At 47.1% G+C, this 27,217-nt stretch overlaps 1 protein-coding gene across 1 annotated transcript in view; it reads right to left on the reverse strand.

Annotated features, from left to right (window-relative positions):
- The window catches only part of grip2b (glutamate receptor interacting protein 2b), a 313,063-nt gene that overhangs the window by 76,747 nt on the left and 209,099 nt on the right, over positions 1-27,217 (reverse strand). Inside the window, exons 2-7 of the mRNA XM_043708656.1 lie at positions 21,078-21,158; positions 19,024-19,159; positions 11,927-12,072; positions 6,202-6,288; positions 4,255-4,330; positions 3,628-3,773 (exon numbers count right to left, since the gene is read on the reverse strand). Coding sequence (XP_043564591.1) covers positions 3,628-3,773; positions 4,255-4,330; positions 6,202-6,288; positions 11,927-12,072; positions 19,024-19,159; positions 21,078-21,158 — 672 coding nt within the window. The remainder of the gene's footprint in view (positions 1-3,627; positions 3,774-4,254; positions 4,331-6,201; positions 6,289-11,926; positions 12,073-19,023; positions 19,160-21,077; positions 21,159-27,217) is intronic.

Below are 27,217 nucleotides of genomic sequence, written 5' to 3' on the forward strand. Positions count from 1 at the left end.
GGAGTCACAGTGTCCACGCTGGGGTACGGAGTCACAGTGTCCACGCTGGGGTACGGAGTCACAGTGTCCACGCTGGGGTACGGAGTCACAGTGTCCACGCTGGGGTACGGAGTCACAGTGTCCACGCTGGGGTACGGAGTCACAGTGTCCACGCTGGGGTACGGAGTCACAGTGTCCACGCTGGGGTACGGAGTCACAGTGTCCACGCTGGGGTACGGAGTCACAGTGTCCACGCTGGGGTACGGAGTCACAGTGTCCACGCTGGGGTACGGTATCACTGTGTCCACGCTGGGGTACGGTATCACAGTGTCCACGCTGGGGTACGGTATCACAGTGTCCACGCTGGGGTACGGTATCACAGTGTCCACGCCTGGGTATAGTATCACAGTTTCCACGCTGGGGTACGGTATATCACAGTGTCCACGCTGGGGTACAGTATATCGCAGTGTCCATGCTGGGGTACGGTATATCACAGTGTCCACGCTGGGGTACGGTATATCACAGTGACAACGCTGGGGTACAGTATCACAGTGTCCATGCTGGGGTACAGTATATAACAGTGTCCACGCTGGGGTATAGTATCACAGTGTCCATGCTGGGGTACAGTATATCACAGTGTCCACGCTGGGGTATAGTATCACAGTGTCCACGCTGGGGTACAGTATATCACAGTGTCCACGCTGGGGTATAGTATCACAGTGTCCATGCTGGGGTACGGTATATCACAGTGTCCATGGTGGGGTACGGTATATCACAGTGTCCACGTTGGGGTACGGTATCACAGTGCCAACGCTGGGGTATAGTATCACAGTGTCCACGCTGGGGTACGGTATATCGCAGTGTCCACGCTGGGGTACGGTATCACAGTGTCCACGCTGGGGTATAGTATCACAGTGTCCATGCTGGGGTACGGTATATCGCAGTGTCCACGCTGGGGTACGGTATCACAGTGTCCACTCTGGGGTACGGTATCACAGTGTCCACGCTGGGGTATAGTATCAGTGTCCACGCTGGGGTACGGTATATCACAGTGTCCACGCTGGGGTACGGTATATTGCAGTGTCCATGCTGGGGTACGGTATATCACAGTGTCCACACTGGGGTACGGTATATCGCAGTGTCCCATGCTGGGGTACGGTATATCACAGTGTCCATGCTGGGGTACGGTATATCACAGTGTCCACGCTGGGGAACGGTATATCGCAGTGTCCATGCTGGGGTACGGTATATCACAGTGTCCACACTGGGGTACGGTATATCGCAGTGTCCCATGCTGGGGTACGGTATATCACAGTGTCCACGCTGGGGTACGGTATATCGCAGTGTCCATGCTGGGGTACAGTATATCACAGTGTCCACACTGGGGTACGGTATATCGCAGTGTCCCATGCTGGGGTACGGTATATCACAGTGTCCATGCTGGGGTACAGTTTATCGCAGTGTCCATGGTGGGGTACGGTATATCACAGTGTCCACGCTGGGGTACAGTATCACAGTGTCCACGCTGGGGTATAGTATCACAGTGTCCACGCTGGGATATAGTATCACAGTGTCCACGCTGGGATACGGTATCACAGTGTCCACTCTGGGGTACGGTATCATAGTGTCCACGCTGGGGTATGGTATCACAGTGTCCACTCTGGGGTACAGTATCACAGTGTCCACGCTGGAGTACAGTATCACAAGTGTCCACGCTGGGGTACGGTATCACAGTGTCCACGCTGGGGTACGGTATCACAGTGTCCACGCTGGGGTACGGACGGTATCACAGCGTCCACTCTGGGGTACGGTATCACAGTGTCCACGCTGGGGTATGGTATCACAGTGTCCATGCTGCGTTACTGTGTTCTATACCCATTCTGGCCCTCACCCCAATGAAGTTGATGTGCAAATTTGATCAGTGAGTGCCTGCCAAGTGTTTTTTCCTGAAGACTATCACATCTGAACATGACCTTGTCTGCCTTAACCACAAGGGAAAAGACTGATTCCTGATAATAATTATTGTCAATGTCACTGCGAGTGTCTTTGGGTAGTTAGCATTAACAGACCTTCCAGTCAAGGGAACAATCCAGTCTATAGATCCGCTTTTCAATGTCCACACTGAAACTTGAGGTGAATCAATGAAAAGGGACAGCAACTTTAATGCCAGCCTTGATTACGATGCACTCTCTAGTAGGATCTATGGTTATTTACATATGAACAATTGCAGGAGCAGTGTCATCATTAAATATATGGCAAAGCCATCAAAGCAAAGCAAATACAGAGAATTATACAAATAATCTGAAGGACACGGGCGAGGAATATTTTGTTCGGTTATTTGAATTCTATCTAATCAAATGTCAGATAACATAGTTTAGCCAAGCATCAGGACATTGTGATCTTGTTGGATAATCCGAAATTTGGATAATCGAATGCGGGCTAATGAGGTCCCTCTGTACTGCAAATCCACCATGGTTGGTAGGTAAAGAAAAAGTTTTTTTTTAAACGGAGAGGACTGAGGTAGAGTTGTCAAGGAGGAGCAATGTTCCATCTTCGGCAGTTTGCAAAAGATGCCTTTGTAGTGATTGGAAAACACAAAGAGCCTTCTTTCCTGGGCGGCGCCGGAGAAGAAATGTCATAAATCTAGAGTTCAGATGAAAGTGGGGTTTTGGACAGGCCTGCCTGGCAGACCACAGTTATTGGAAGGAGTGAGTATCTGAAAGAGGTTCGGGGAGGAGGTTTATGGGAAGGGTGGGTGGCTATGACTCCATGGGAAAATGCCTTCAATAGATCTAGTGATGTCATCCCCCACTCCTGGAAGGAGGTAACTCTTTGCCTGTTGGACAGCACCCTGTACAGTGAAAGCTGTTAGGCTTCCCCCTTGTTCCTACCTTTCCCTGCCACTTCAATTAAAACAGTGCAAGGGGAATGAGACCCTTCATGGCCATTAATTATCTACTTCAGTCGGCTCATAGGTTGACCCGGCTTGATGCCTTTTTTGGAATATGGCTGGAGGTGGGCAACAAGTCAGCGAGCAGAACGTCTTTTAGTTCAGGAAGGAGTCTTCGCCCAACTTCAAATCCTCCAATGGGGGAAGAGGGGGCATTTCTGTAGTTTATCCCCTCTGTTTACTCCACCTTAGAGACGGAGCACAAATTAGAGGCTAACACTTCAATGTAGCCACTCATGAGTTCTCCAATCTTGGGGAACCTACCTTTCAGAAGAAACTGTAAGTTAAGGCACAAAAGAGACTGTGGGAGGGGAATGTTAAAGGCGTGACACTTGTTCAAAATTCCCCTGGATGGGAATGGATGGAGTTTAGGAAAAGTACAAGACTGAACTCTAGTCTGGATAAGGGATGTGCTTTGGCAGACCCTAGACTTGTTCTTCTCCTTGAGTACTGCTGTGTGTACTCTCCTTGAGTCTCTCTCACCTCCCAGTCCCTTGTTGCTACCAGGTCCACATTTGGTGCCCAGAAGCTGGTCAGCTCTCTGTGTTGGCTGGTGATGAGACTGTATGGCATGTGGATTGGAGAATATTCTGATGATCAAATGTTGATCAAGAACATTTTCCATTATATGTTAGCACTTCCTCCACTCCCGCACCCCTGTAAAAAGACTTCCACCAACACGGCACCACACTCCTTACCCATGACGTTGACATCATACTCGATCTGGTAGATGGCTTCTTGCCCACACTGCCTCATGATGTTGAGGGCTTCTCCATGAGTGACATTGTGAAGTGGAATCCCATCCACACTCAATATCCGGTCCCCAACTTTCAACGTCCCCTCTCTGCAAACACACAGACAAAAATTGTTATCTTTTTGGGCTGTTCCTTCTTTGACTGGGACGACAGACTGGGGAGCTGGTGTTAGGGCACCAGTGGGCATTATCTAGAGAGAGAAAATCCCCTTCTTAGGAGCAAAATCCCCTTCTTTTTCTCTCTCATTTCAAACCCTGGTGACGTCCTTCCCATCAAGCCTACAGCCAAGTGTGTGGCTGAGATTAGGTTGCACAGGGTGGGGAAGGAAGGGTTACAGCAGGGATATCAGAAGAGTGGCATGTCCTTTAGCCTTCCACCATTCGCACCATTGTAACAGTTGATGGATGCCTCAAAGTTACCAACTCTAAAGCAGCAGAACAACAGACATTTGGAGTAATGGCTGCATTCCCAAGCAATGAGGGACAAGTACTTTCTTCCAGTTACTCCTCAGTATCTAACACCAATCCTTTCGAGAGAGATAGAGAGAAACTGTAATGCAGCAGTTGTTACCTATCCGCAGGCCCACCATGCCTCACGTGGGTCACCACCAATGCACGAGATTTGTTCCAGTCTTCATGGGCTCCACCTGCAACACAACGTCCAGTTTCCTCAGAGCTTCTGCTGTTTTAAAGAGACAATTACCTGCTCTCCCATCTGACTGCTTCTCCGGTCCCTGACCTGAGCACAGAATGAGCTGGCTGAGAAGGTATGTGGGTAAGACACAGATATAAAGAGCCCTGATCATGTGGGTGTACACCAGCTCTTTGGATCTGAGTGGGAGACGTCTTAGTGGGAGACTTCTCTTTCAGATATCTCTTCTCTGAGTAGGAGAGGCTTACAGACTTTTTTTATTTGTTGCGTTGTCAGCCTGTATTAACGGTAGTGTGTTCCCTTCTGAATCAAAGGTTTCATCTTCACTTCTGGAAAGATCTCAGTTTGGCCCTGGAAGTAAGACTGTCACCTCAAAGTGGTAAGGAAGTGGGTTGAGTTCATCGCCACGAAGCCCGAGTATGTGTCTCGGCTAGCACCTGCCATAGTACTGAGGTAGTACAGTACAAACAGATGTCACCTTTCTGATCAGATGCTGAACTGAGACCTTATCTGATCCCTCAGCCAACTCTTATTGTGCATTCTTGTCTGAGAGCCCAGACATCCATTAGATTGTTCAGACAGCTGAGCCCCAGGGTAAACATTGCTCGATTAGCAGCTCTCCATCTCTTCTATCATTTTCACTTTTTAAAAAAAAAAATTAACCTATTTTTCTAACCAATCTATGCAGAGGTGTTCTTACACACCTTGGAGCAGGTGGGACTTGAACCCAGGCCTTTTGGTTCAGGGGTAAGGACATTACCACTGTGCCACAAGAGGGCCTTTTGTACACTGACTCGTTACACCAGATAAAGAGGCATCAAGCAGTTATAGCTTCTGCTATTGATTGTTGAAATAGCCAAGATGATGGGTAGGTTTATTGCCCTGTAATAAAAGGAGTTAATAATAGGTGAGGAAGCATGGAGCACCATAGTTTGTACAGGGTTCTACATGGCTTTGGCAGTGGATAGTGTCTTGACTTGGGAGGGAGGAGAGAAAGGGCCATGGGAAGGCCGGGGTGCAGGAACACAGCTCTTTAAGATTGTGGCTCACGTCAGCTTTGAGGTACCTTGACCCACAAGTCTAATAAAACCTGCTCGACTCTATGAGACGTAGGGGGAGAGACTAGGACATGTCCAATCCTACAGTGGATCGACTAAGTCAGTGTGGACTCACACCTTTAATCTGCACTGGTGAATACTGGGGACGTGGGGAATGGGGTCAGGAGTCAGGTCAGGGCCTCAATAGAGTTTCCCTAACTCCGTGAAAACATCCAGGTCCTCCTTTTTGCCAAATACTTTTATTCCCCGAGGGCCCATCCCTTTAATTGCTGAGTAATGGAGAAATGGAACCGCAACTGATTAATAGTGATTAATTCTTGTGTGTGGCTGCCTTGTTACTGTAGTGTAATGTTTAATATTGTCCACACATGATAAAAGGGCCTCGGTTTGATACCAGGTGGAAAACATTTCTAAAGTTGAGGTATCAACACTTGGGCCATCATAGCTGGGTGAATCAGGTTTCACTGGGTGCGTGTGCATGTGAGGGTTCTCGCAGTGCAGTGGTAGCGTCTCTACTTCTGAGCCAAGAGGACTGGGTTCCAGCCCCACCAGAGGTGTGTCATAACATCTCTGAGCAGGTTGATTCAGAAATATCTCCACTGGCTGTTCCAATGTAGTGGTTATGTCCATAACTCTGGAATGGGAGGCCCAGGTACAAGACTCACCTACTCCAGAGGCTTGTAATAACATCTCTGTATTATTTCTTTTCAGAAAGTATCTCCACTAGGCAGGCCTGAATCAGACAAATACTGACTGCAGAAGCAACTGAAGGAAGAGAGAAACATTGAAATTAAGGAAAATGACTAACCCCTCATCACAAAGCCAAAGCTGTTCCCTTCCTTGTAGAGCGAGATCTCAATGGTCTTTGGAATAACCCTTGAATTGCTATCTGAAGCTGAAACAGAAAACAAAAGAGAATTTTGTTTTTGTTATACAAGAGGATTTGTTACACGGAACAGGTTTTTAGCCAGTCTGGTGCTGAATCATATAGACCATGGAGGTATTAGGCGTGATCCTTGCTGATCGCAACTAAGATAGCAGTGCAGATGTTACTTTTGGCTTACCTCTGAATTACAGAGGTGAACTATCTGTAAAACCAGCCAGGGTTACTTCTGTTGACTGTTCTCCAGTAACTGAGGGCCAAATACCTCCACATGGACATCAGTTGAAGGTAGGCCCAGATGGAGTTGTGACATCACTCATTTGGCATTCATTGTCAAGCCTCACCTGATTGGCAACTTGAGTGGGACACTATCGGATGACTGACACATCTGGGAATTGTATACAAACGTGTCTTAAGGGTAAAAAGGAGATGTTTGTAAGACATTAAGAAATACATAGATTTTTTTAAACAATCATTCATGGAATGCATGCCAGCATTTATTGCCTGTCTCTAGTTATTCGAGAAGGTAGTAGTGAGCTGTCTTTCTGAACTGCAGTGCTCTTTTTGTTGTAATAGTGAGTGAACGAATGACAATACATTTCCAAGTCAAGCTTTGGAGGGGAATTTGCAGATGGAGGAGTTCCCATATATCTGCTGCGCCTGTCCTTCCAGATGGAAGTGGTCATAGGTTTGGAAAGTATTCTTCACTGTCCTATCTAACTGCGACTCTACTTTCAAGGAGCTATGAACCTGCACTCTAAGGTCTCTTTGTTCAGCAACACTCCCCATGACCTTATCATTTAATGTAGGAGTCTTGCCCTGATTTGCCTTTCCAAAATGCAGCACCTCACATTTATCTAAATTAAACTCCATCTGTCACTCCTCAGCCCGTTGGCCTATCTGATCAAGATCTCATTGTACTCCGAGGTAATCTTCCTCGCTGTCCACTACATCTCCAATTTTACTGCCATCTGCAAACCTAGTAGCTATTGACTCACCTCAATGAGAAGTGCAGGCCAGCAGCACCAGGTATATCTGAAATTGTGATGCTAACCAGATGAAGATAAAATACAGGATATGGAGATGTTAAACAGTGGAGGCAGCATGCTACAGATGGAGTTAAACCACCAACAGATCAGTCCTGCAACTCCAGTCATGAATGGTGGACAATTAAACAATTGACCAGGGAAACAGTCTTGAAGACCAGCCTGAATGATGGGGCAAAAATCCAGCAAGTTATCACAAAAGATAAAGATGAAGTGCACCCTCAAGCAGAACTGTTGAGTCAGTGCTCCATCTTGGCCTCCTCCAGTGATCCCATCTGTCTACTGTTAATCATTAGTAAAGTAATGGAGAGTGTTGTTGACTGTGTTATGAAATGGCACTTACTCAGCAATCGCCTTCTCACCAGTGCTTGATTCGGGTTCTGCCACAGGACACTCAGCCCTGTCTAACTATGAACAAAAGATAAGCTCCAGAGGTAGAGTGACAGCCCTTGAAATCAAGCCAGCATTTCATTGGGGTGTGGAATCAAGGAGATTCAGGCACATGCCTCTGAGCCAGACACTTGGATTTGAATCCTTGATGGCAGTAGATGGAAGGTGCATTGTAACATAGTCAAACAGGTCACGTAGCAACCTGTGAGCTCTTCCAGCATATGCTAATCTCAGACAGCAAGGGCAGGAGAGATTCCTGGTCAACCAGAAGCCTCTACATTTTTTTTTATTTCTCCAGGACTACAAGCTACATTTAAGGTAAAAGTGTACTTTGCCAAAGCAATTCACACTCATGGGCCTTTGGCTCAGTTGGCTAGAGGGCTGGTTAGATTGGATTGATACCAATAGCATAGGATTCAATCCCAATATCTGTCCAACTTTATTTTCTGTGCCTCCCCCCACTTCACCTGATGAAGGGGCAGACCTCCAAAATAAACCTGTTCGACTACAGCCTGGTGTTATGTGACTTCTAACTGTTAACAGTAGCTAGTTGCTCTGCTGCTATTTTCTTATGGAGGCAAGGTTTCAGCACATCAGACCCTGGAGCTCTCTAACTGGTTGCTCTGTGACATCCTCTGACAACTCATGAAGGTGGCGGAAGGTGCAGTACCGTCCTGGTTAGTATAAGCAATGGTCTTCACTTCACAGAAACACAGCAAAAGCTTCTATCCCCACCAATGAGGAAGACAACCATTGTCCAGCATTCAGAGAGCAATAATTCCTCCATCTCCCAACCTGGGACAATCAAAAAGCTGACACTAACAGGACAGAAAATACACTGTAAGCTTTCAATCATCAAAACTGTCAATGATTTGGTGGTTCTGAGAATCCAACGTCAGTTGGTTTTTGTCAGATGTCACCCATGGGTGCCGATTTAGACTCTGTGACCGAAGTGCTGTACGGTGAACAAGAGGACAGGTGGTAATATCTTAAGGGATCACCATTCAATAGAAGAAGTGTTGTTTGGAACTTATTTTTTACTTTTTCATAAACCTACGGCATTGAATATTCATCCTTTATATCCAATCTGCTGGGGCACTCTTAGGAAAGGGCATTACGTGTAGCATTAGACACCAAACTGTCATGGAGCCTTCTTAATAAATATTAGCAGATATTTTAAGTCACTATCTACTGCTTAATGAATCCCGAAGTGCCCATTCTTTCTTTGATGAGAAGATATCTTGTGTTAAATGCAGACAAAACCAACATGCACTTTAGAATCCCAACTTGGCCACCTTGTAGGCTTTTTCGTTTGTAAAAGAACAGAAAAATTGGCTTCCAGGTCATCTGTACCTCACTCACTCTCTCTGATTTTCTTGGTCTGTTCATCTTTCAGCCTCTGGTTCTCTCTCTCAGTCTGTCCATCTCTCTATGATTCTCTCCATCTCTTACCATCAATCTCTATGATTCTTTCTCTATCCCTTTATTATTCTTTCTCTCCTGATTGAATCTTCAATTGCTTCTCATATGACAAGCCCCTCATCCACGGGATCATTCTTGGAAACCTACACTGGAATCTTCCAATGCCAGTACGTCATTCCTTAGCTACGTGGCCCAAAACATCTCACCATATTCCAAATGCGGTCTGACCAGAGCCTTATACAGCAGTACATCTCTGCTCATGTACTCTAGTCCTCTTGAAATGAATGCTAACATTGCATTTGCCTTCCTGACTGCCAACCGAACCTGCATGTCAACGTTAAGAGAATCCTGAACTAGGACTCCCAAGTCCCTTTGTGTTTCAAACTCCTGAGGATGTCCCCATTTAGAAAATAGTCTATTCCCCCATTCGTCCTAGTAAGTGCATAATCTCACACTTTCCCACATTGTAGTCCATCTGCCACTTCTTTGCCCATTCTCCCAGCCCATCCAAGCCCTTCTGCAGCCTATCCACTTCCTAAGCACCACCTGTCCCTCCACCTGTCTTGGTGTCATCTACAAACTTAACAACAATGCTCTCAATTCCTTCATCCAGATCATTAATGTCAAATGTGAATAGCTGTGGTTCCATCAGTGACCCCTGTGGAACTACACTAGTCACCAGCTGCCATCCTGAAAAAGACCACTTGATCCACACTCTCTGCCTTTTCCAGTCAGCCAATCCTCTTTAGGACTCTGAGTCTGTACTTGATGGTGTTTAGAAGGATGGGGAAGGGCAGGGGGGGGTGTCTCATTGACACTTACAGAACATGTAGAGGCCTTCGTAGAACGGGTGTGAAGATGATGTTTCCTCTAGTGAGAGAGATTAGGATCTCTGGGGGGGGGGGGGCATTGCATTAAAGTGAAGGAATGATTCCTTTGGAACTAAGATGAGGAATTTCTTCAGCCAGAAGGTGGTGAATCTGTGGGACTCATTGCCGCAGAGGGCTGTGGAGGCCAAGTCATTGATTGTCTTGATAGTGATAGATTGATTCTTGATTGCTATGGGGATCAAGGGTTACAGGGGGAAGGCAGGAGACTGGGGTTGAGAAACATATCGGCCATGATCGAATGGTGGAGCAGACTCAAAGGATTGAATGGCCTAATTCTGCTCCTCTATATTATGGTCAATCTGAGCACCAGCCTGTCACTTCCTGACTCTCTCCCTGTCTCTTTTTGTCTGGTGGTAATTTTAATTTGCTGGAAGTAGTGGGGAACTGAGACATTATTCCATTTTTCCACTGTCAAGCTTCAGAAGCCAGTCAGAGCTGGGAGTTAGAAGCCGCATCAAGCTCCTTCTACATCTTCCCAGCAAACAATCCTAGTGCGGCTACAGTAACAGGTGGGGTACAGAATAAGTCCTTTATACTGCTGCATCAAGCAGTCCTTGGTTTAATGTAATACGAGTTAAAAAACATTGAGACAACATCAGCAGGAGGTACCTAGTGACGCACTGAGATGAACATTAGCCTTGTATCTATATATATGGAGTGGATAGAATGCCAATTGTAATTCCTACAATAAATTAGCTTGGTCGTTATGAACCCAATTAGTGCTGGACAACAGTCGATAACTAAAAAAAACCAGAGAGCTCTTGTGCACAGTGACAGTATGCCTACCTCAGGACTAGGAGGGTCAGGGTCAAGTCCCACCTGCTCCAGAAGTGTGGAATACCATGTCTGAGCAGGTTGATTAGGAAAAATATCTACAAACACAGGCAATCCCAAACGAATTGATACTGACTATGTGGCAGTCTTCACAGGGCATATATATAGAGTTGGACCCTCTTGTGATACAAGGGTAGTGTCCCTATCGCTGGACCAGGAGGCTCAGGTTCAAGTCCCATCTGTCCCAGAGGGGTGGAATAACATATGTGAAAAGTTTGATTAGAAAATAGGTTAGATTTGAATGAATGTTGTACAAGGCAGTTACACTTGAAAAGAGTAACTTACATTACTAAGTAATTTCCATCAATCAGGAGATAAAGGACTGGTCCTGGGTGGATTTAACCAAATTTCCAGTCCCCGTTTCTAAGCACTAAGCTCAGTGTAGCCAAATGGTCATGTGTACTTGCTCTTAATTCTAGCTAGTGCGCTCACATGAGGCTATCATTGAACTCAGATGGAACTCGCTATGATGTTCTAGATAAGTTCTAGTTCTTTGTTCAACAAACTGAGCCTGTTGTCTGCCAAAGATTTCATGTGGTCATTGCTCCCCGCTTGATTTCTGTAACTTGGACAAATCCTGGTCGGAAGGATTGGTAGCAGTGAATTTACCTATGGTATCTCAAATGGTTCTGGTAGAGACAACCACAGCCTAGGCCAGACAGCTGTTACAATGCTGGAGTAGGGCTGCTCTTCAGGAACACTGAGATCTACTGGGGTAAATGGGTATTCAGCATCTGAACCTATCTGGTGATTCTGAGGGGGAAGGCCTTGTTGAGGATTGAGGTTGAGGTGTAATTGGGAACAGCAGAGGGCATAGCACTGTGTGACTAGCCACACTATACCTGACTTGGGGGTAGGTAAGGCTGACAAGGAGCCCTGAAAAAGATCCTTTTTATTCCCATTCCACCCCACCCCCAAAAAACTTCCCTCACTTTGAATGGATATGAAACAGTACAGTAACAACATTAAGGCACCACCATATGGTCTATGGTCTATAATCGTGACTCAGCCCATTCTGGTTAGTCTTTGTTTAAAAGAACAGTGACTCAGGAAGCTTCATGCTCTCACCAACAGGGGGAAGCTCATATTCCACTTCAAGGACCACCCGTTCTCCCACGTTCTTCAGCAGGCTGATAATCTCATTGTGCCGGAGCTTGGTCAGGTTGATCCCATTAACTGACTTGATGTAGTCTCCGATATTTAGCTGGTCACTCCTACAATGAGGAATTGGATCAATGAAGGCGTGGTAAGGTAGACTGGGTTAACAATAAAATTGCAAGATGCACCACCCACACAGGATTACTCTCTTCGGGGATTGGACTGGACAAAACTGGATTGGAATCTCCATCTTTCTAAATCCTTCCTCATAGATTATCTTCTTCCTGGCACCAGCTCAGTCCTCTGCCCACGCTAAGGTAAAACAGATCAGAGGGTGCTGGTGTGCCATCCTGAACTACCCCCTGGTGACCCCATTATTGAATGTTAGCTCAGCAAGGGAAGAATTGCAATCACATAACTTCATTCTATCTCCCAGTGAGAGGGTCAGCCTACAAGCCAAGACAGAAATCAGGGGGACCGTCCCCTACCACCTGCCAATGTTGGTGCGGCCATTTTGAGCCTCTGGCTGAGAATAGACCATCCCATAGGTTTCCAAATTCCTGATTCCAATACGAAGGAGCTCAACTGTAATCTAAACAGTGCTGAGCCTTTGAAAAAGGTGGGTAATTACCCATTGTCCACAAGGGAGCATTGGCATTTCTCTTTATTGGAGCATGAAGCAAATGAGGAGACATGTTGCAAATCTACCTCAGCCAGAATGATGCCAACAGTGTAAGTTCAACTCAAAGAGTTGTGACTCACTAGAATCCTGCACTGCAGAGAGCTGTGAACACTCAGTGTCAAGCACCTTCCAAAAAAATGCTTGACAGAGCCGAGTGTACACAGGGAATGTGACGTAGTGTGGGAAGGTGGGGTTGAGATAGAAGGTCAGTCAAATCCTATTGAATGATGGAGCAGGCAGGAGGGGCCAAATGGCCTACTCAGGCTCCCATTTCTTGTGTCTTGACCCAACACAAATGGAAATTAAAGGGGAGAGCCATCAAGAAAGGCCTTCCATTTCTGGGTAGCCCCAGTTACGCTTCAATGCCCTTTGCATACAGTGTAGTGCAAATAATCATAAAATGCCAGGGATGCTGGAAATCTGAAACAAAAAGCAGAGACTGCTGGAGAAATTCAGCAGGTCTGGCAGCATCTGTGGAGAGAGAAACAGAGTTAACGCTTTGAGTCGGTTCTTCAAAACGCATCTTTCATTTGTACTGCAGGAATCATGGCAGCCAACATCAGCACAGCAAGATCTCACAAACAGCAATGAGATCTTGCTGCTCTCTCATTGCTCGAAATAGACCTGCCTTTTGTTGAAGGATAAATATTGGTTGAGTAATCCTGAGGAGAACACCGCTGTCCTTTGTCAGAACAGAGCTGTAGAATTCTTTATGGTTGATTGAGAAGACAGACAGTGTCTCGGTCTAACGTCTCATCTGGAAAATGAGTCACCTCAAGCTTCTGCAGTATGAAACGGGACTTAGTCACTTCCACACTGAGCAGCCGGAAGTGATCCCAATTTCACAGACGCAGTGTAGTCCTTCCCAATGTGTAACTGATTTTAGTTACCAGGAATAAAGTGACTCGCCCCCTTCCATGTGGCGCAGGGATTAAGCTGTGCGCTGAATGCTGGACCATCAATGCACAGTGGAGGTCAGAATTTAATTCACTGCCCTGGGAAGACTGAGAGTCTCCAGCTCACCCTGTCGGCCAGAGGCTGCACTGTGGATTGGCAAATACCTGGGTCTGGGTGCAAAACGTTTGCATTCATACAGTTCCTTCCACCCCCTCGGAACATCCCACAGTGTTTCAGAGCTCATGTGGAGTAATTGCACACATTGGCACAGACCTCCCAACAGATAAGTTATTAAAGCATCCAGTTTAGGACATGATTTGCAATGTGGTTGGTAGCGTGAGTTTGAGTCCCACCTGCTCCAGAGATGTGTCATTAACATCACTGAACATGATGATTACAAAATACCCTGCCTGTTTTTTGGTGTTGGCTGAGGGCTATAGTTAACAAGGAGAAAGTGAGGGCTGCAGTTGCTGGAGATTAGAGTCGAAGAGTGAGGTGCTGGAAAAGCACAGCCGGTCAGGCAACATCCAGGGAGCAGGAGGATCGACGTTTTGAGTATATGCTCCTCATCAGGAATGATGAAGTTCCTGATGAAGAACTTAAGCTCGAAACGTCGACTCTCCTGCTCCTCGGATGCTGCCTGACCGGCTGTGCTTTTTCAGCACCTCACTCTTCAACTCTGAGCGGTGTAATTGTCCAGGAGATCAGGATGCCTTTGCTGCTCTTTTCAACATCTAGTTCAACGAACAGTAAATACTGAGGGAGGTAAACGTGGGAGACTGTATTCACACGGAACATAATCACTCTAACCAGAGAGAAACTGGGTGAATTGAATCATTCCCATTGAAGGTCACGCCCAGTCCTGAATTCATTGACCCTGTGGGCGGCACGGTGGCACAGTGGTTAGCACTGCTGCTTCACAGCGCCGGAGACCCGGGTTCAATTCCTGCCTCAGGCGACTAACTGTGTGGAGTTTGCACGTTCTCCCCGTGTCTGCGTGGGTTTCCTCCGGGTGCTCCGGTTTCCTCCCACAGTCCAAAGATGTGCAGGTCAGGTGAATTGGCCATGCTAAATTGCCCGTAGTGTTAGGTAAGGGGTAAATGTATGGCTGGGTTGCGCTTCGGCGGGTCGGTGTGGACTTGTTGGGCCGAAGGGCCTGTTTCCACACTGTAATGTAATCTAATCTAATCTACCTGGGAGAGCAGTTGTTCCAATGAGATACGGAGGTTAATTAGCCTCAAGACCTATAGGGCAGAAATGATGAGATGATTGGGGGGATGGGGAAGGATGATCAACCTGATTGTAGCTACTACTTATTGCCCTTTGTACAGGAAACAAAAGGGCCCTCTCTGGGTATGTTGGGTGCAGGCCACTCTGCTGATCCAACCTCTCAGTTAAGTTCATGACTGACAACTCCTTTGACACAAGTTGCAGAAGTGACTGGTCGTGATGCCTCTTCCATCAGGATATCTGTCGACACTTGTCAAAACTCAGACACACAAACAGTCACTGCAAGAGAGCCAGTTAGAGATTGGACAGTCAGCTCCAGGAGAGATGGAAGTGATCAGTCAGAGAAACGGGATAAGACTTGACTTGGCTCCATGCCAAGGGTGGCAGTGCAGGAAGGACTTTCAGAAGCAAAGAACCAAGCAAGCATTTAATTAAGGTTAATCTTTTTTTTTAAAAGCAATGAATTGATTAACTCTAACATAAACCTTGTTTCAGCAATTCCACTTCCCTTCACATGGTGCTGGAAGACAGTAGCAGAGTGCAGAGAGACTGGGCCGGAGCTCACTTGCATGACTGAAAATGCCTTTACATTGCTGCTTACACAACAGTACCTGGGGATGCTCAAATCACCTGGGGAGGCAACCGTGTAACAGAGATTTGAATGAAAGACACCATCTGTCAGTTTGTGAAGGACTATAATTGTTTTTCTTTTATTTCATCGCTGCCTCTGATTCCTTCCCCTTCACTGATGCAGCACTCCAATCCGCCAGTGATACAGTACACCCAGACACCCACTCCTCCAGTGGTATGGTACACCCAGACACACACTCCTCCAGTGGTACGGTACACCCAGACACACACTCCTCCAGTGGTATGGTACACCCAGACACACACTCCTCCAGTGGTACGGTACACCCAGACACCCACTCCTCCAGTGGTACGGTACACCCAGACACACACTCCTCCAGTGGTACGGTACACCCAGACACACACTCCTCCAGTGGTATGGTACACCCAGACACACACTCCTCCAGTGGTATGGTACACCCAGACACACACTCCTCCAGTGATATGGTACACCCAGACACACACTCCTCCAGTGGTATGGTACACCCAGACACCCACTCCTCCAGTGGTATGGTACACCCAGACATACACGCCTCCAGTGGTATGGTACACCCAGACACCCATTCCTCCAGTGGTACGGTACACCCAGACACACACTCCTCCAGTGGTATAGTACACCCAGACACACACTCCTCCAGTGGTATGGTACACCCAGACACACACTCCTCCAGTGGTATAGTACACCCAGACACCCACTCCTCCAGTGGTATAGTACACCCAGACACCCACTCCTCCAGTGGTACGGTACACCCAGACGCCCAATCCTCCAGTGGTATGGTACACCCAGACACCCACTCCTCCAGTGGTATAGTACACCCAGACACCCACTCCTCCAGTGATTCAGTACACCCAGACACCGACTCCTCCAGTGGTATGGTACACCCAGATACCCACTCCACCAGTGGTATAGTACACCCAGACACACACTCCACCAGTGGTATAGTACACCCAGACATCCACTCCTCCAGTGGTATGGTAAACCCAGACACCCACTCCTCCAGTGATTCAGTACACCCAGACACCCACTCCTCCAGTGGTATGGTACACCCAGACACACACTCCTCCAGTGGTACGGTACACCCAGACACCCACTCCTCCAGCGGTATGGTACACCCAGACACCCACTCCTCCAGTGGTATAGTACACCCAGACACATACTCCTCCAGTGGTACGGTACACCCAGACACCCACTCCTCCAGTGATTCAGTACACCCAGACACCCACTCCTCCAGTGGTATGGTACACCCAGACACCCACTCCTCCAGTGGTATAGTACACCCAGACACACACTCCTCCAGTGGTACGGTACACCCAGACACCCACTCCTCCAGTGGTATGGTACACCCAGACAGCCACTCCTCCAGTGGTATGGTACACCCAGACACCCACTCCTCCAGTGGTATAGTACACCCAGACACACACTCCTGCAGTGGTACGGTACACCCAGACACCCACTCCTCCAGTGGTATGGTACACCCAGACAGCCACTCCTCCAGTGGTATGGTACACCCAGACACCCACTCCTCCAGTGGTATGGTACACCCAGACACACACTCCTCCAGTGGTATGGTGCAACCAGACACCCACTCCTCCAGTGGTATGGTACACCCAGACACACACTCCTCCAGTGGTATGGTACACCCAGACACCCACTCCTCCAGTGATTCAGTCCACCCAGACACCCACTCCTCCAGTGGTATGGTACACCCAGACACACACTCCTCCAGTGGTATGGTACACCCAGATACCCACTCCTCCAGTGGTATAGTACACCCAGACACACACTCCTCCAGTGGTATAGTACACCCAGACACACACTCCTCCAGTGGTACGGTACACCCAGACACACACTCCTCCAGTGGTACGGTACACCCAGACACACACTCCTTCAGTGATACAGTACACCCAGACACACACTCCTACAGTGATACAGTACACCCAGACACACACTCCTTCAGTGATACAGTACACCCAGACACACACTCCTCCAGTGATACAGTACACCCACTCCTCCAGTGGTACGGTACACCCAGAAACACACTCCTCCAGTGGTACGGTACACCCAGACACACACTCCTCCAGTGGTACGGTACACCCTGACACACACTCCTCCAGTACACCCAGCCACCCACTCCTCCAGTGGTACGGTATACACAGACACCCACTCCTCCAGTGGTACAGTACACCCACTCCTCCAGTGGTATAGTACACCCAGACACCCACTCCTCCAGTGGTACAGTATACCCAGACACCCACTCCTCCAGTGGTATAGTACATCCAGACACCCACTCCTCCAGTGGTATAGTACACCCAGACACCCACTCCTCCAGTGGTACAGTACACCCACTTCTCCAGTGGTATAGTACACTTAGTTCCATATATGAACCACTCTCTGTATGAAAATGTTGCCGCTTAGGTCCCTTTTTCCCTCTCACCTTCAACCCATGCCGTCTACTTTTGGACTCCCCTCCCCAGAGGAAAAAACCTTGATTATTTATCTTAGCTATGCCCCTCATGATTTTATAAATCTCTCAGGCCACCACTGAGCCTCCGACGCTCCACTGAAAGAGGTCCCAGCCTATCCTTGTCACTCAAACAGTCTAGTCTCAGTGACACCCTTGTCAATCTTTTCTGCACCCTTTCCTTTTAAATAACATCCTTCCGATAGCAGGGTGACCAGAATTGCATGCAGTACTCCAAAAGTGGCCTCTCCACTGTCTTGGACACCCACAAAATGGCGTCCCAACTCCTATACGCAATGCTCTGACCAATGAAGGCAAGCGTGCCAACCATCATCTTCGGTGACAGTTCAATTCCTACTCTGGATGAAGTAGGTTTGGAACCTTACAAAATTTACACTCACTGGTTCGATAATGCTCTGGGGACACTCAGGGCACCATATAAATGTAAGCCTTTCTTGTAGCTTGTAGACACCTTCTTGGAGAATTGCAGTCTCAGTGAATTTAAGGAGTTATTTTTTGGCACAATACCATGATCGCCCAATGACATTCATTAATGAAGGAGGTGGTTTCAGAACAAAAGAACCTGAGAAGTAGCGAGGACTGCGAACGCTGATGACCCAGACACCTCGAGCTGATCCAGGTATGCGTTTGCTCCACTCTGTACTTCAAATCACAGAATCCCTACAGTCTGAAATCAAGCCATTCAGTCCACACCAACTCTCTGAAGAGCATCCCTCCCAGACACCCCCCTACCCCACCCCTACACCCCCACTCCCATCCTATCCCTGTAACCCTATATTTCCCATGGCTAATCCAATTAGGCTGCACATCTTTGAATTGTGGGAGGAAACCGGAGCACCAGGACGAAACCCACGCAGACACGGGGAGAACGTGCAAATTCCGCGCAGTCACCCAAGCCTGGAATCGAACCCGGCTCCCTGGCGCTGTGAGACAGCAATGCTAACCACTGAGCCACTATACCAAAGAGATTGTCTTCCCCTGTCTAAGCTGAGGCTTGGAACCAGCTGCAGGATAGGATACTCGAGAGGTGGCTCAGGTGATGAACAAGTACGAAGTATAACTGTATTTTTGTTAAAGAGAAATAAACACAGTGGGTTCTAAACAAATTGTAGCAAAGGAGAATGGTACTGGTTGATTGTACGCCTCACCTGGCAGCCAATCCTCCAGGTCGCAGGTTCGATACTCGGGGCCTGCCATCTTTGTCAGTCCCGCCAGATATCGTCAGCCCCAGGGTGCAGCCTTCCTTCTTGATGAGGTCCACCACCGTAATTCCCTTCAGCTCCTCTGTTAGTGAGACACAATAGTAACATATACATATCCGCTGCTTGAGACTCTGTCCTGCGTTAGGATCACAGGACCACACATTGCAGAAATAGCCCAGTCACCCCCGTTGTATGTGTGATTGCTGACTCATTGAAAGAGCTGCCCACTTCCTGTTGCTCCTCACTACACCACCACTGTAGCCTTTACTTCCCAATACCTGCTTGCTTGTATTGAGGCTTCACACTTAAAGTAACACCTTGAAAAATTATAACTATAATTCCGAGTGAGAGCCCCCTTATTGTTTAAATCCATTATCTGATGAAGGGCTTTGGCCCGAAATGTCAATTTTCCTGCTCCTAGGATGCTGCCTGACTTGCTGTGCTTTTCCAGCACCACTCCAATCTTAAAAACCCGAGGAATCTGTCAGATATCATAGCTGACATGTCCTCTTAGTGCTCCTGACTGCCAGTGGCATATTTATTCTCGGATATTTTTAATCACCTTTAAAATAATTCTGTCTTTGTTAGTTAGCACTTCCTCCACAAGTACTCACTTTAGGCACACCGGTCCTTCACTGGTTTAACTAAGCCCCCGGCATCCTTGTTCTTATAATATCTCCAGCTATTGGTGATCAAGTGTAGTTTTGAGCTCTTGCATGCCTTGACTTTTGATCAGGAGAATAAATAAATACTAAGAAGGAAAGGTTACTTGTGTGGACAGAATAAGGGAACAAGGTTAATTGGCTAGCTAGCACAGGTACGATGGGCATTAACCATTCTACGGTCTGTAATTCATTTCCTTTGCAGTTGAGTGCTACTTTTAAGTCTCCCTCTCCCCCCCCCCCCCCCCCCCCTTACTGGCAGTGCTAGGTGAAGGAAGAAATTGGTTGCAGAAAACAAAAAGATTTTTCACATCTCTTCCCTGGTGGTTCCTGCTGTTTATCTGCTCATGTTCCAAAAGGAATTTGATAGTATCCACACTGCAGTAATAAGGAGATTAACGATAGATAGATACTCAGCGGTCCAATAAAAGATGCACAATGACCTCCTTTTGCCCTCTCAAACAATAATCAAACGCCCGTCAGCCACAACTAGACTTTATTCAGTCGGGCTCAATGATCTGCCAGAGCAAGACGTGACAGAGATTGGAAACCTGAAAGGCTGAAACTCTGGCAGCTTCCGTGGAGAGACAAACTGGTTGATGAGAACTCTGGTTTCCCTGTCCACTGGTGCTGTTGAGTTTCTGCAGCAATTTCTTCAGTCGTAATGCACAACGTCCCGTCCATTCTCCACTCGGCTTTGCTATGTGCAGGCAGCAGACTGTGGATTTAAAATTCGGCTTTCAGCCCCACATGCCCAATCTGATCGACGGCAAGATCTGCACTGTTGGTCGCGTCAGGGGCAAGCCTACCCAGGGCAGGGCGCCCATGGAGCACCGCAAAGATGTCGACTGTCCAGGGTGGACAACCAATGCCAACCCAACAGTGTGAGGGTCCATCTGCTGAAATGTTTCAGCAATCCGTAACCACTGGCCCCCTGAAAGGTGGCGTAGTGGAACATGCTCTCGCTCACACCATGAGTTGGCAATTCCTGAGCCAGCGGCTCAGTCAGAGAGGATGAAACGACACCCACCGCCCCATTCCCAGTCAATACAGACTCTTCCCAAGTGGCTTTGGAAGGGTTGCCTCTGTACCACTCCCAGGAGTGTCTATCTTCTGGATTCAGTCTGTCCGCAAGGCCTGGAAGATTCAGATCCAGGCTTGCCCTCACGTCAATCAGTGTTTCGACCCCTGCCCTTCCCAGTCAGCCGAACCCAAACAGCTCCATTTCATGCAGCATCTACCGAGAGGTTGGGTGGGTGCCCTGGGGAAGTGGGATAGGTGGAAAGTTGAGGTAAGGGAGTAACCTCCTGCTCCAACCTCTGGTTATCAACTCTGTACCTGGTATGCTCTGTCTCCTTGCGCACACGGTTGTTTCGGATGCTGCAGTTTCCTTTCTCCCCTTCGCGTAGGGGCCATCATCTGTAATTAAACCACAAGGTTGGAGTTAGACAATTCAAGCACAGTCCAACAACACCCTCAGTTCCTACTCTTTCTGCTGCACCTCCACCTTTAGTCCCACTTGGAGCTGATTCTCCTGTATGGGGAGGTTATAACCTAGTGGTATTATCACTAGGCTATTAATCCAGAAATCCAGTAATGTTCTTGGAACTCGGGTTCGTATCCTGTTACGGCAGATTGTCGAATTTGATTAGATTAGATTAGATTCGATTCCCTACAGTGTGGAAACAGGCCCTTCGGCCCAACCAATCCACACCGACCCTCCGAAGAGCAACCCACCCAGATCCATTCCCCTCTGACTAATGCACCTAACACCACCGGCAATTTAGCGTGGCCAATTCACCTGGCCCTGCACATCTTTGGACTGTGGGAGGAAACCGGAGCACCTGGAGGAAACCCACACAGACACGGGGTGCGTGTGCAAACAGACAGTCGCCCAAGGCTGGAATCGAACCTGAGTCCCTGGCGCTGTGAGGCAGCAGTGCTAACCACTGAGCCACCATGCCATGAATTCAATAAAAATCTGGATCAAGAGTCTGATGATGATTGGGCAGCGCAGTGACTCAATGGTTAGCACTGTAGCCTCTGAGTGCCAGGGACCCAGGTTTGATTCCAGTCTCAGGTGACTGCCTGTGTGCAGTTTGCACATTCTCCCCATGTCCATGTGGGATTCCTCTGGGTGCACCAGTTTCCTGTCACAGTCCAAAGATGTGCAGGTTAGGTGAACTGGCCATGCTAAATTGCTCATAGCCTTCAGGGATGTATAGGTTAGGTGCATTAGTTGGGGTAAATGTAGAGTGATAGGGTAGGGGAATGGATCCGGGTGGGTTACTCTTCGGAGGGGCGGTGTGGACGTGTTGGGCCAAAGGGCCTATTTCCACACTGAATGGATCCAATGATTATGGGTAAAATCCATCTGGTTCACTAATGTCCTTTCGGGAAGGAAACTGCCATCCTTATCGAAATGTGACTCCACTCAATATGGTTGACTCTTAACTGCCCTCTGGGATGGACAGTAAGTGCTGGCGTCATCCTGTGAATGAATTTTTTCAAAAAGTTGGTTACACGTACAGCATGTAAACACATAACAGATACCAGCCATGGCTCAGTTGGGTAGTGGTCTTGTCTGAGTCAGATGGTCAGAGGTTCAATCTCTATTCTCGAATATTGAACTGAAAGTCTCAGCGGATGGCACTTGAAGAATCTTGTGCTGGTGGGTGTATTTTTGCATTAGATGTGAAAACCAGTCCGGGTCAACACTCTCAATCAATTTGGACGCAGCAAGATCCCACAAACAGCGACTGTGATAACGATCAGCTAATCTGAGTTTGTGTTGCTGACTGTTTGAGAAAAGAAGATCTTCCATTTATACATCTCTCTGTGATCCCCAGATGTCTCAAAGGGCTCTAGAGGAATTCAGCAGTTTCTGAAGAGCAGGCACTGCTGTAATATTGAAAATACAGCAGTTCCCAGCAAACGCTCACAGGCATGAAGAGTTCAGATTTGACATCCATCAAGACCGCTCACACACAACCAATGAATCCAGCACCAGTTGCACCTTCTGTTTAAGAATAATTGCTGTTGATTCTATTTTAAAACCTAATTAGATGTACTAATGTCTAAGAAACAGAACACCATCCACTTTGGAGATGTCCAGAAGCATTTCTCATCAACCTGCTCAAGCAGATTATAACACACCTGGGACTTGTACCTGGGACCTTCTTACTTCGATAATCCGCTTTCTTTTTAAATGTGGCATTATTTTTTTAAGATTAGATTAGATTACTTACAGTATGGAAGCAGGCGCTTCGGCCCAACAAGTCCACACCGACCCGCCGAAGCGCAACCCACCCAGACCCGTTCCCCTACGTTTACCCCTTCACCTAACACTACGGGCGATTTAGCACGGCCAATTCACCTGACCTGCACATCTTTGGACTGTGGGAGGAAACCGGAGCACCCGGAGGAAACCCACGCAGACACGGGGAGAAATTTATTGAGGGATAAAGACTGAGATTGGGAGAACACCCCTACTCTTCTTTTGTAACATGGTCATAAGGACTTTAGCAGCCACCTGAGCAGACAAATGGGCCTCAGTTTAATGTTTCAGTTGAAAGAGGGCACTTCTAACAGCAAAGCGCTCCCTCAGTATTGCACTGGACGATTAACCCTGATTATTGTGCTGATATCCCGCTTTGGGACTTCAGCTCTTAATCTGCAGAGTCAGAGGCAAGACTTAGCTATGGCTGGCACCAAGAGATATTGGGCGAAAGTGGGTACTGCAAATGCTGGAGATTAGAGTCAAGATTGGAGTGGTGTTTGAAAAGCACAGCAGGTCAGGCAGCATCCAAGGAACGTCAGGAAGGCCTTTTGCCCGCAACGTCAATTTTCCTGCTCCTTGGATGCTGCCTGACCTGCTGTGCTTTTCCAGCACCACTCTAATCCTGACCAAGAGATACTGGCTATGAGAAGCCAGGGAGAGTTTTCCTGCTTTTCAAATGAATACCATGAGATCTTTTACATTCATCTGAATGAAGGGTTGGAGCCTTGACTTGGCACCTCATACAACAAGTGCTACTTCTCTCATATGAAGCCTCTGCTGCACTGAGGAGGTTGGGAGAGCAAACTCTTTATATTCAATAGCTGACTTTCCTCAGCTTTAAGCAGTTACCTTACATATTTAGTGCTTTCCATAACCAAGGAATAGAGGGGAATTAAGTTCTCTCTCTGTGAAAGCTGCTCACTCATGTATTTTATGAAAGAACAATTCCTGGGTGTGTCAGAGTACGTTTTATTCTGTCTTCCATGATAATAAGGTGGTATCTACCAAATTCTAGCCGTCACTGGCTGGAGCAAGGGTTCCTGTACCGATTGCATTCTCTGCTAGCATTTTACTGGATGCTTGTCTGAGAAGGTATAATCCAGATCATACTGCACTAGTGATTCAGGTACAGAAGTAACTAAACTCACCGAATCACAGAAAATACCACTGTTTGTAAAATTATGATGCGAAGCCACACCGTTGTTCTCGTTCATGAAGGTACAAAGACATGATTAACCAAGGACATCCTTTGGGAACGGTGAAGACAGTGTGAGGCAAAGCCTGTGGGATAACAAATCTAAAGCACCATTACCACATCTTTACTCAGCCTATGGAAATGAAGCTTTGATCTTTAGGATGTCATAAAACGGAGGGATAATGGATGACAAGTCAAGGCATTCAGATATCGTCAGTGTTTTAATGCTCTTCCCTTGGAGGACAATACTGAAGGATTGACAGCTCCTACAGTGTATCTAAACACCTGCATTCCAACCTGCAGCCCCAGAACATAAATATGGAAAGGACGCACACTCACCAGATGTCAGTATGCACACAGCCAGGCCTCAGCCTCCACTAACTGGGTTCAAAATCCTACACCTTCTGATTCAGACAAGCGAACGTTATTGCTAGGCCAAATGGTCCAGAGGATAACACCGTGCCAGGAGCTCAAATCAGATTAACAAACACATTTCAAAAAAAAAATCAAAGAAAGAAATGGGATCAATCGCTACACAGAAAGAACGGAATCGTTGAGAAACCAAATAAAACCTGCTCAGAATCAAAGTTAAAAATGCACTTGTTGTGGTCTTCATGTTCTAAGGTGTACACAGAGCATTGAAAAATGTGTACGAAGATTCACATACTCAACTGAAAGATTATACTTATCCAGAAAGGCTGAGCAGCCTGGGCTCTTTCACTCCAGAAAAGGGGAGATCCAGATTGGATTTGAGCAAATGTTAAAATAACAAAAGGAGTAGATAAAGAGAAAATGTTCTTAGTTATGGGGAGTCCCAAACTAAAATGCATAAATATAGAATGAATCAATTAAATCCATTAGGAATTCAGGAAAATTTTCTTTCCTGAAAAAATGGTAAAAATATAGGATGTGCTTTCACTCAATGAAGCTGAGGTGAACAGTACAGATGAATATAGGCTTTCTGGAGTCAGGCGGTGAGTTACTTGCTGCAAGGTTCCTAGACTCTGGCCTGCTCTTGGAGCCACAGTATTTATATGACTAGTCCAGTTCAGTTTCTGGTCAATGGTAACCCCAAGGTGTTGATAGCAGGGGGAATTCAGCGATGGTAATGTTGTGAGATGATTGTTAGATTCCCTCGTCGTCCATTGCCTGGAACTTGGGTGGCACAAAAATTACTTTATTAGCCCAAGTGCGGATATTGCTACGTGGACTGCCTCAGTAACTGAGGTGTCGCAAATGGGGCTGAACATTGCACAATCATCAACAAGCTCACCTTATGATGGAGCGAGGGTCATTAATGAAACAGCTCGAGGATGTTTGGGCTGAGGACACTATCCTGAGGAACTGTCAGTGATTATTATAAAAAAATCCATCCTGAGCGATGCTGGACCAGAAGGTCTGGGTTCAGTCCCACCTGATCCATCGGTGTGTCAAAATATGTCAGAACCAGTTGATTGAAAATATCTCCCCCGAGGAACTCCTGCAGAGATGTCCTGGAGCTGAGATGACTGACCTCCAACAACCACAGCCATCTTCCTATGTGCCAGGCATGACTCCAACCAGCGGAGAGTTTTCGTTGTGATTCCTTTGACTCTAGTTTTGGTAGGGGTCCTTGATGCCACGCTTGATCAAAAGCTGCCTTGATGTCAAGGGCTTTCACTCTCACCTACCCTGTGGAATTCAGCTCTTTTGTCCATGTTTGGACCAAGGCTGTAATGAGGTACAGAGCTGCGTGGACGTGATGGACCCTACAGTGAGTGTTAATGAACAGGTCATTGCCAAGGTAGTGCTGTTGTGAAGCCTCCATCACTTTACTGATGATTGAGAGTAGACTGATTGAACAATAATTGCTGGGTTGGATTTGTTGTACTTTCCATGCACAGGACATACCTGGGTCATTGGTGAGTAGATGCCAGTGTTGTAGTTGTACTGGAAGAAGCTTAGCTACAAACACGGTAAGCTCTAGAGTGCAAGTCTTCAGTATTATTGATGGAATATTGTCAGAGCTCATAGCTTTTGTAGTATCTATTATCCTTGGCCATTCCTAAATAACATTCTAAAATGAATTATATTGGCTGAAGATTGGCACCTATGATACTGGAAACTCAAGAGAAGGCTGAGATGGATAATCTGGCACCTCTGCTGAAGATTGCTGTGAATTCTTTAGTCCTGCTCGACCTTTCGACGTCTGACCCATTGAGTCCAGTGTTTGTGGCACACAACATGATGAGGGTACCTCTATGGGAAGACGGGACTTTATTTCCATAATGACTGTACTGTGATACTGACACTGTCTTGGGCAGCTGCATCTGCGACAGCCAGATTGATGGGGATGAAGTCATGTATTGGTGCCCTCACCATCTGCTACAGACCCTGTCTTGGCCAGCTCAGTCAATAATGGTGCTCATGAGCCACTCTTAATGGTGGACATTGAGGATTTTCCACATAGAGAACAATCTGCCTCCTTGCCACTCTTAGTGCTTCCTCTAAGTGGTGTTCAACATACAACAGTACTGACTCATCAGTCAATATGTGCATAGCTCATTGAATATGACAGGACAGATTGAGCTAACCCTCACTTCAACATACAGGATCCTAGATTTTATTAATAGAGACAGAGAGGACAAAAGCAAGGAGGTTATGTCGAATTTGTATCAGTCATTCACTTGGCCTTAGATGGAGTATTGCATCCAGTCCTGAGGCCACACTTTAGGAAAGATGTAAAGGCACTGAAGTGAATGGAGAAAAGATTCACATGAATGCTTCTGGAGATAGGAAACCTCAATGGTGAAGGCAGATGGAAAACATTTCTCTTTGAGTAGAAAATTCTGGGAGGTGGCATTCCAAATCATGAGGGGATCTGGTCGGAGTGGACAGGGAGAAACTACTCCCACCTGTGAAATTCAAGATTGGAGAGAGGACAGATTTGAAGGGATGAGTGAGAAAAGCAAAAGTGAAATAAGAGGAAGTGTATTTCACACAGTAATGCATTGTCTCAGAGTA

Source organism: Chiloscyllium plagiosum, chromosome 18, assembly GCF_004010195.1.
Source record: "Chiloscyllium plagiosum isolate BGI_BamShark_2017 chromosome 18, ASM401019v2, whole genome shotgun sequence".
Lineage (NCBI taxonomy): Eukaryota > Metazoa > Chordata > Chondrichthyes > Orectolobiformes > Hemiscylliidae > Chiloscyllium > Chiloscyllium plagiosum.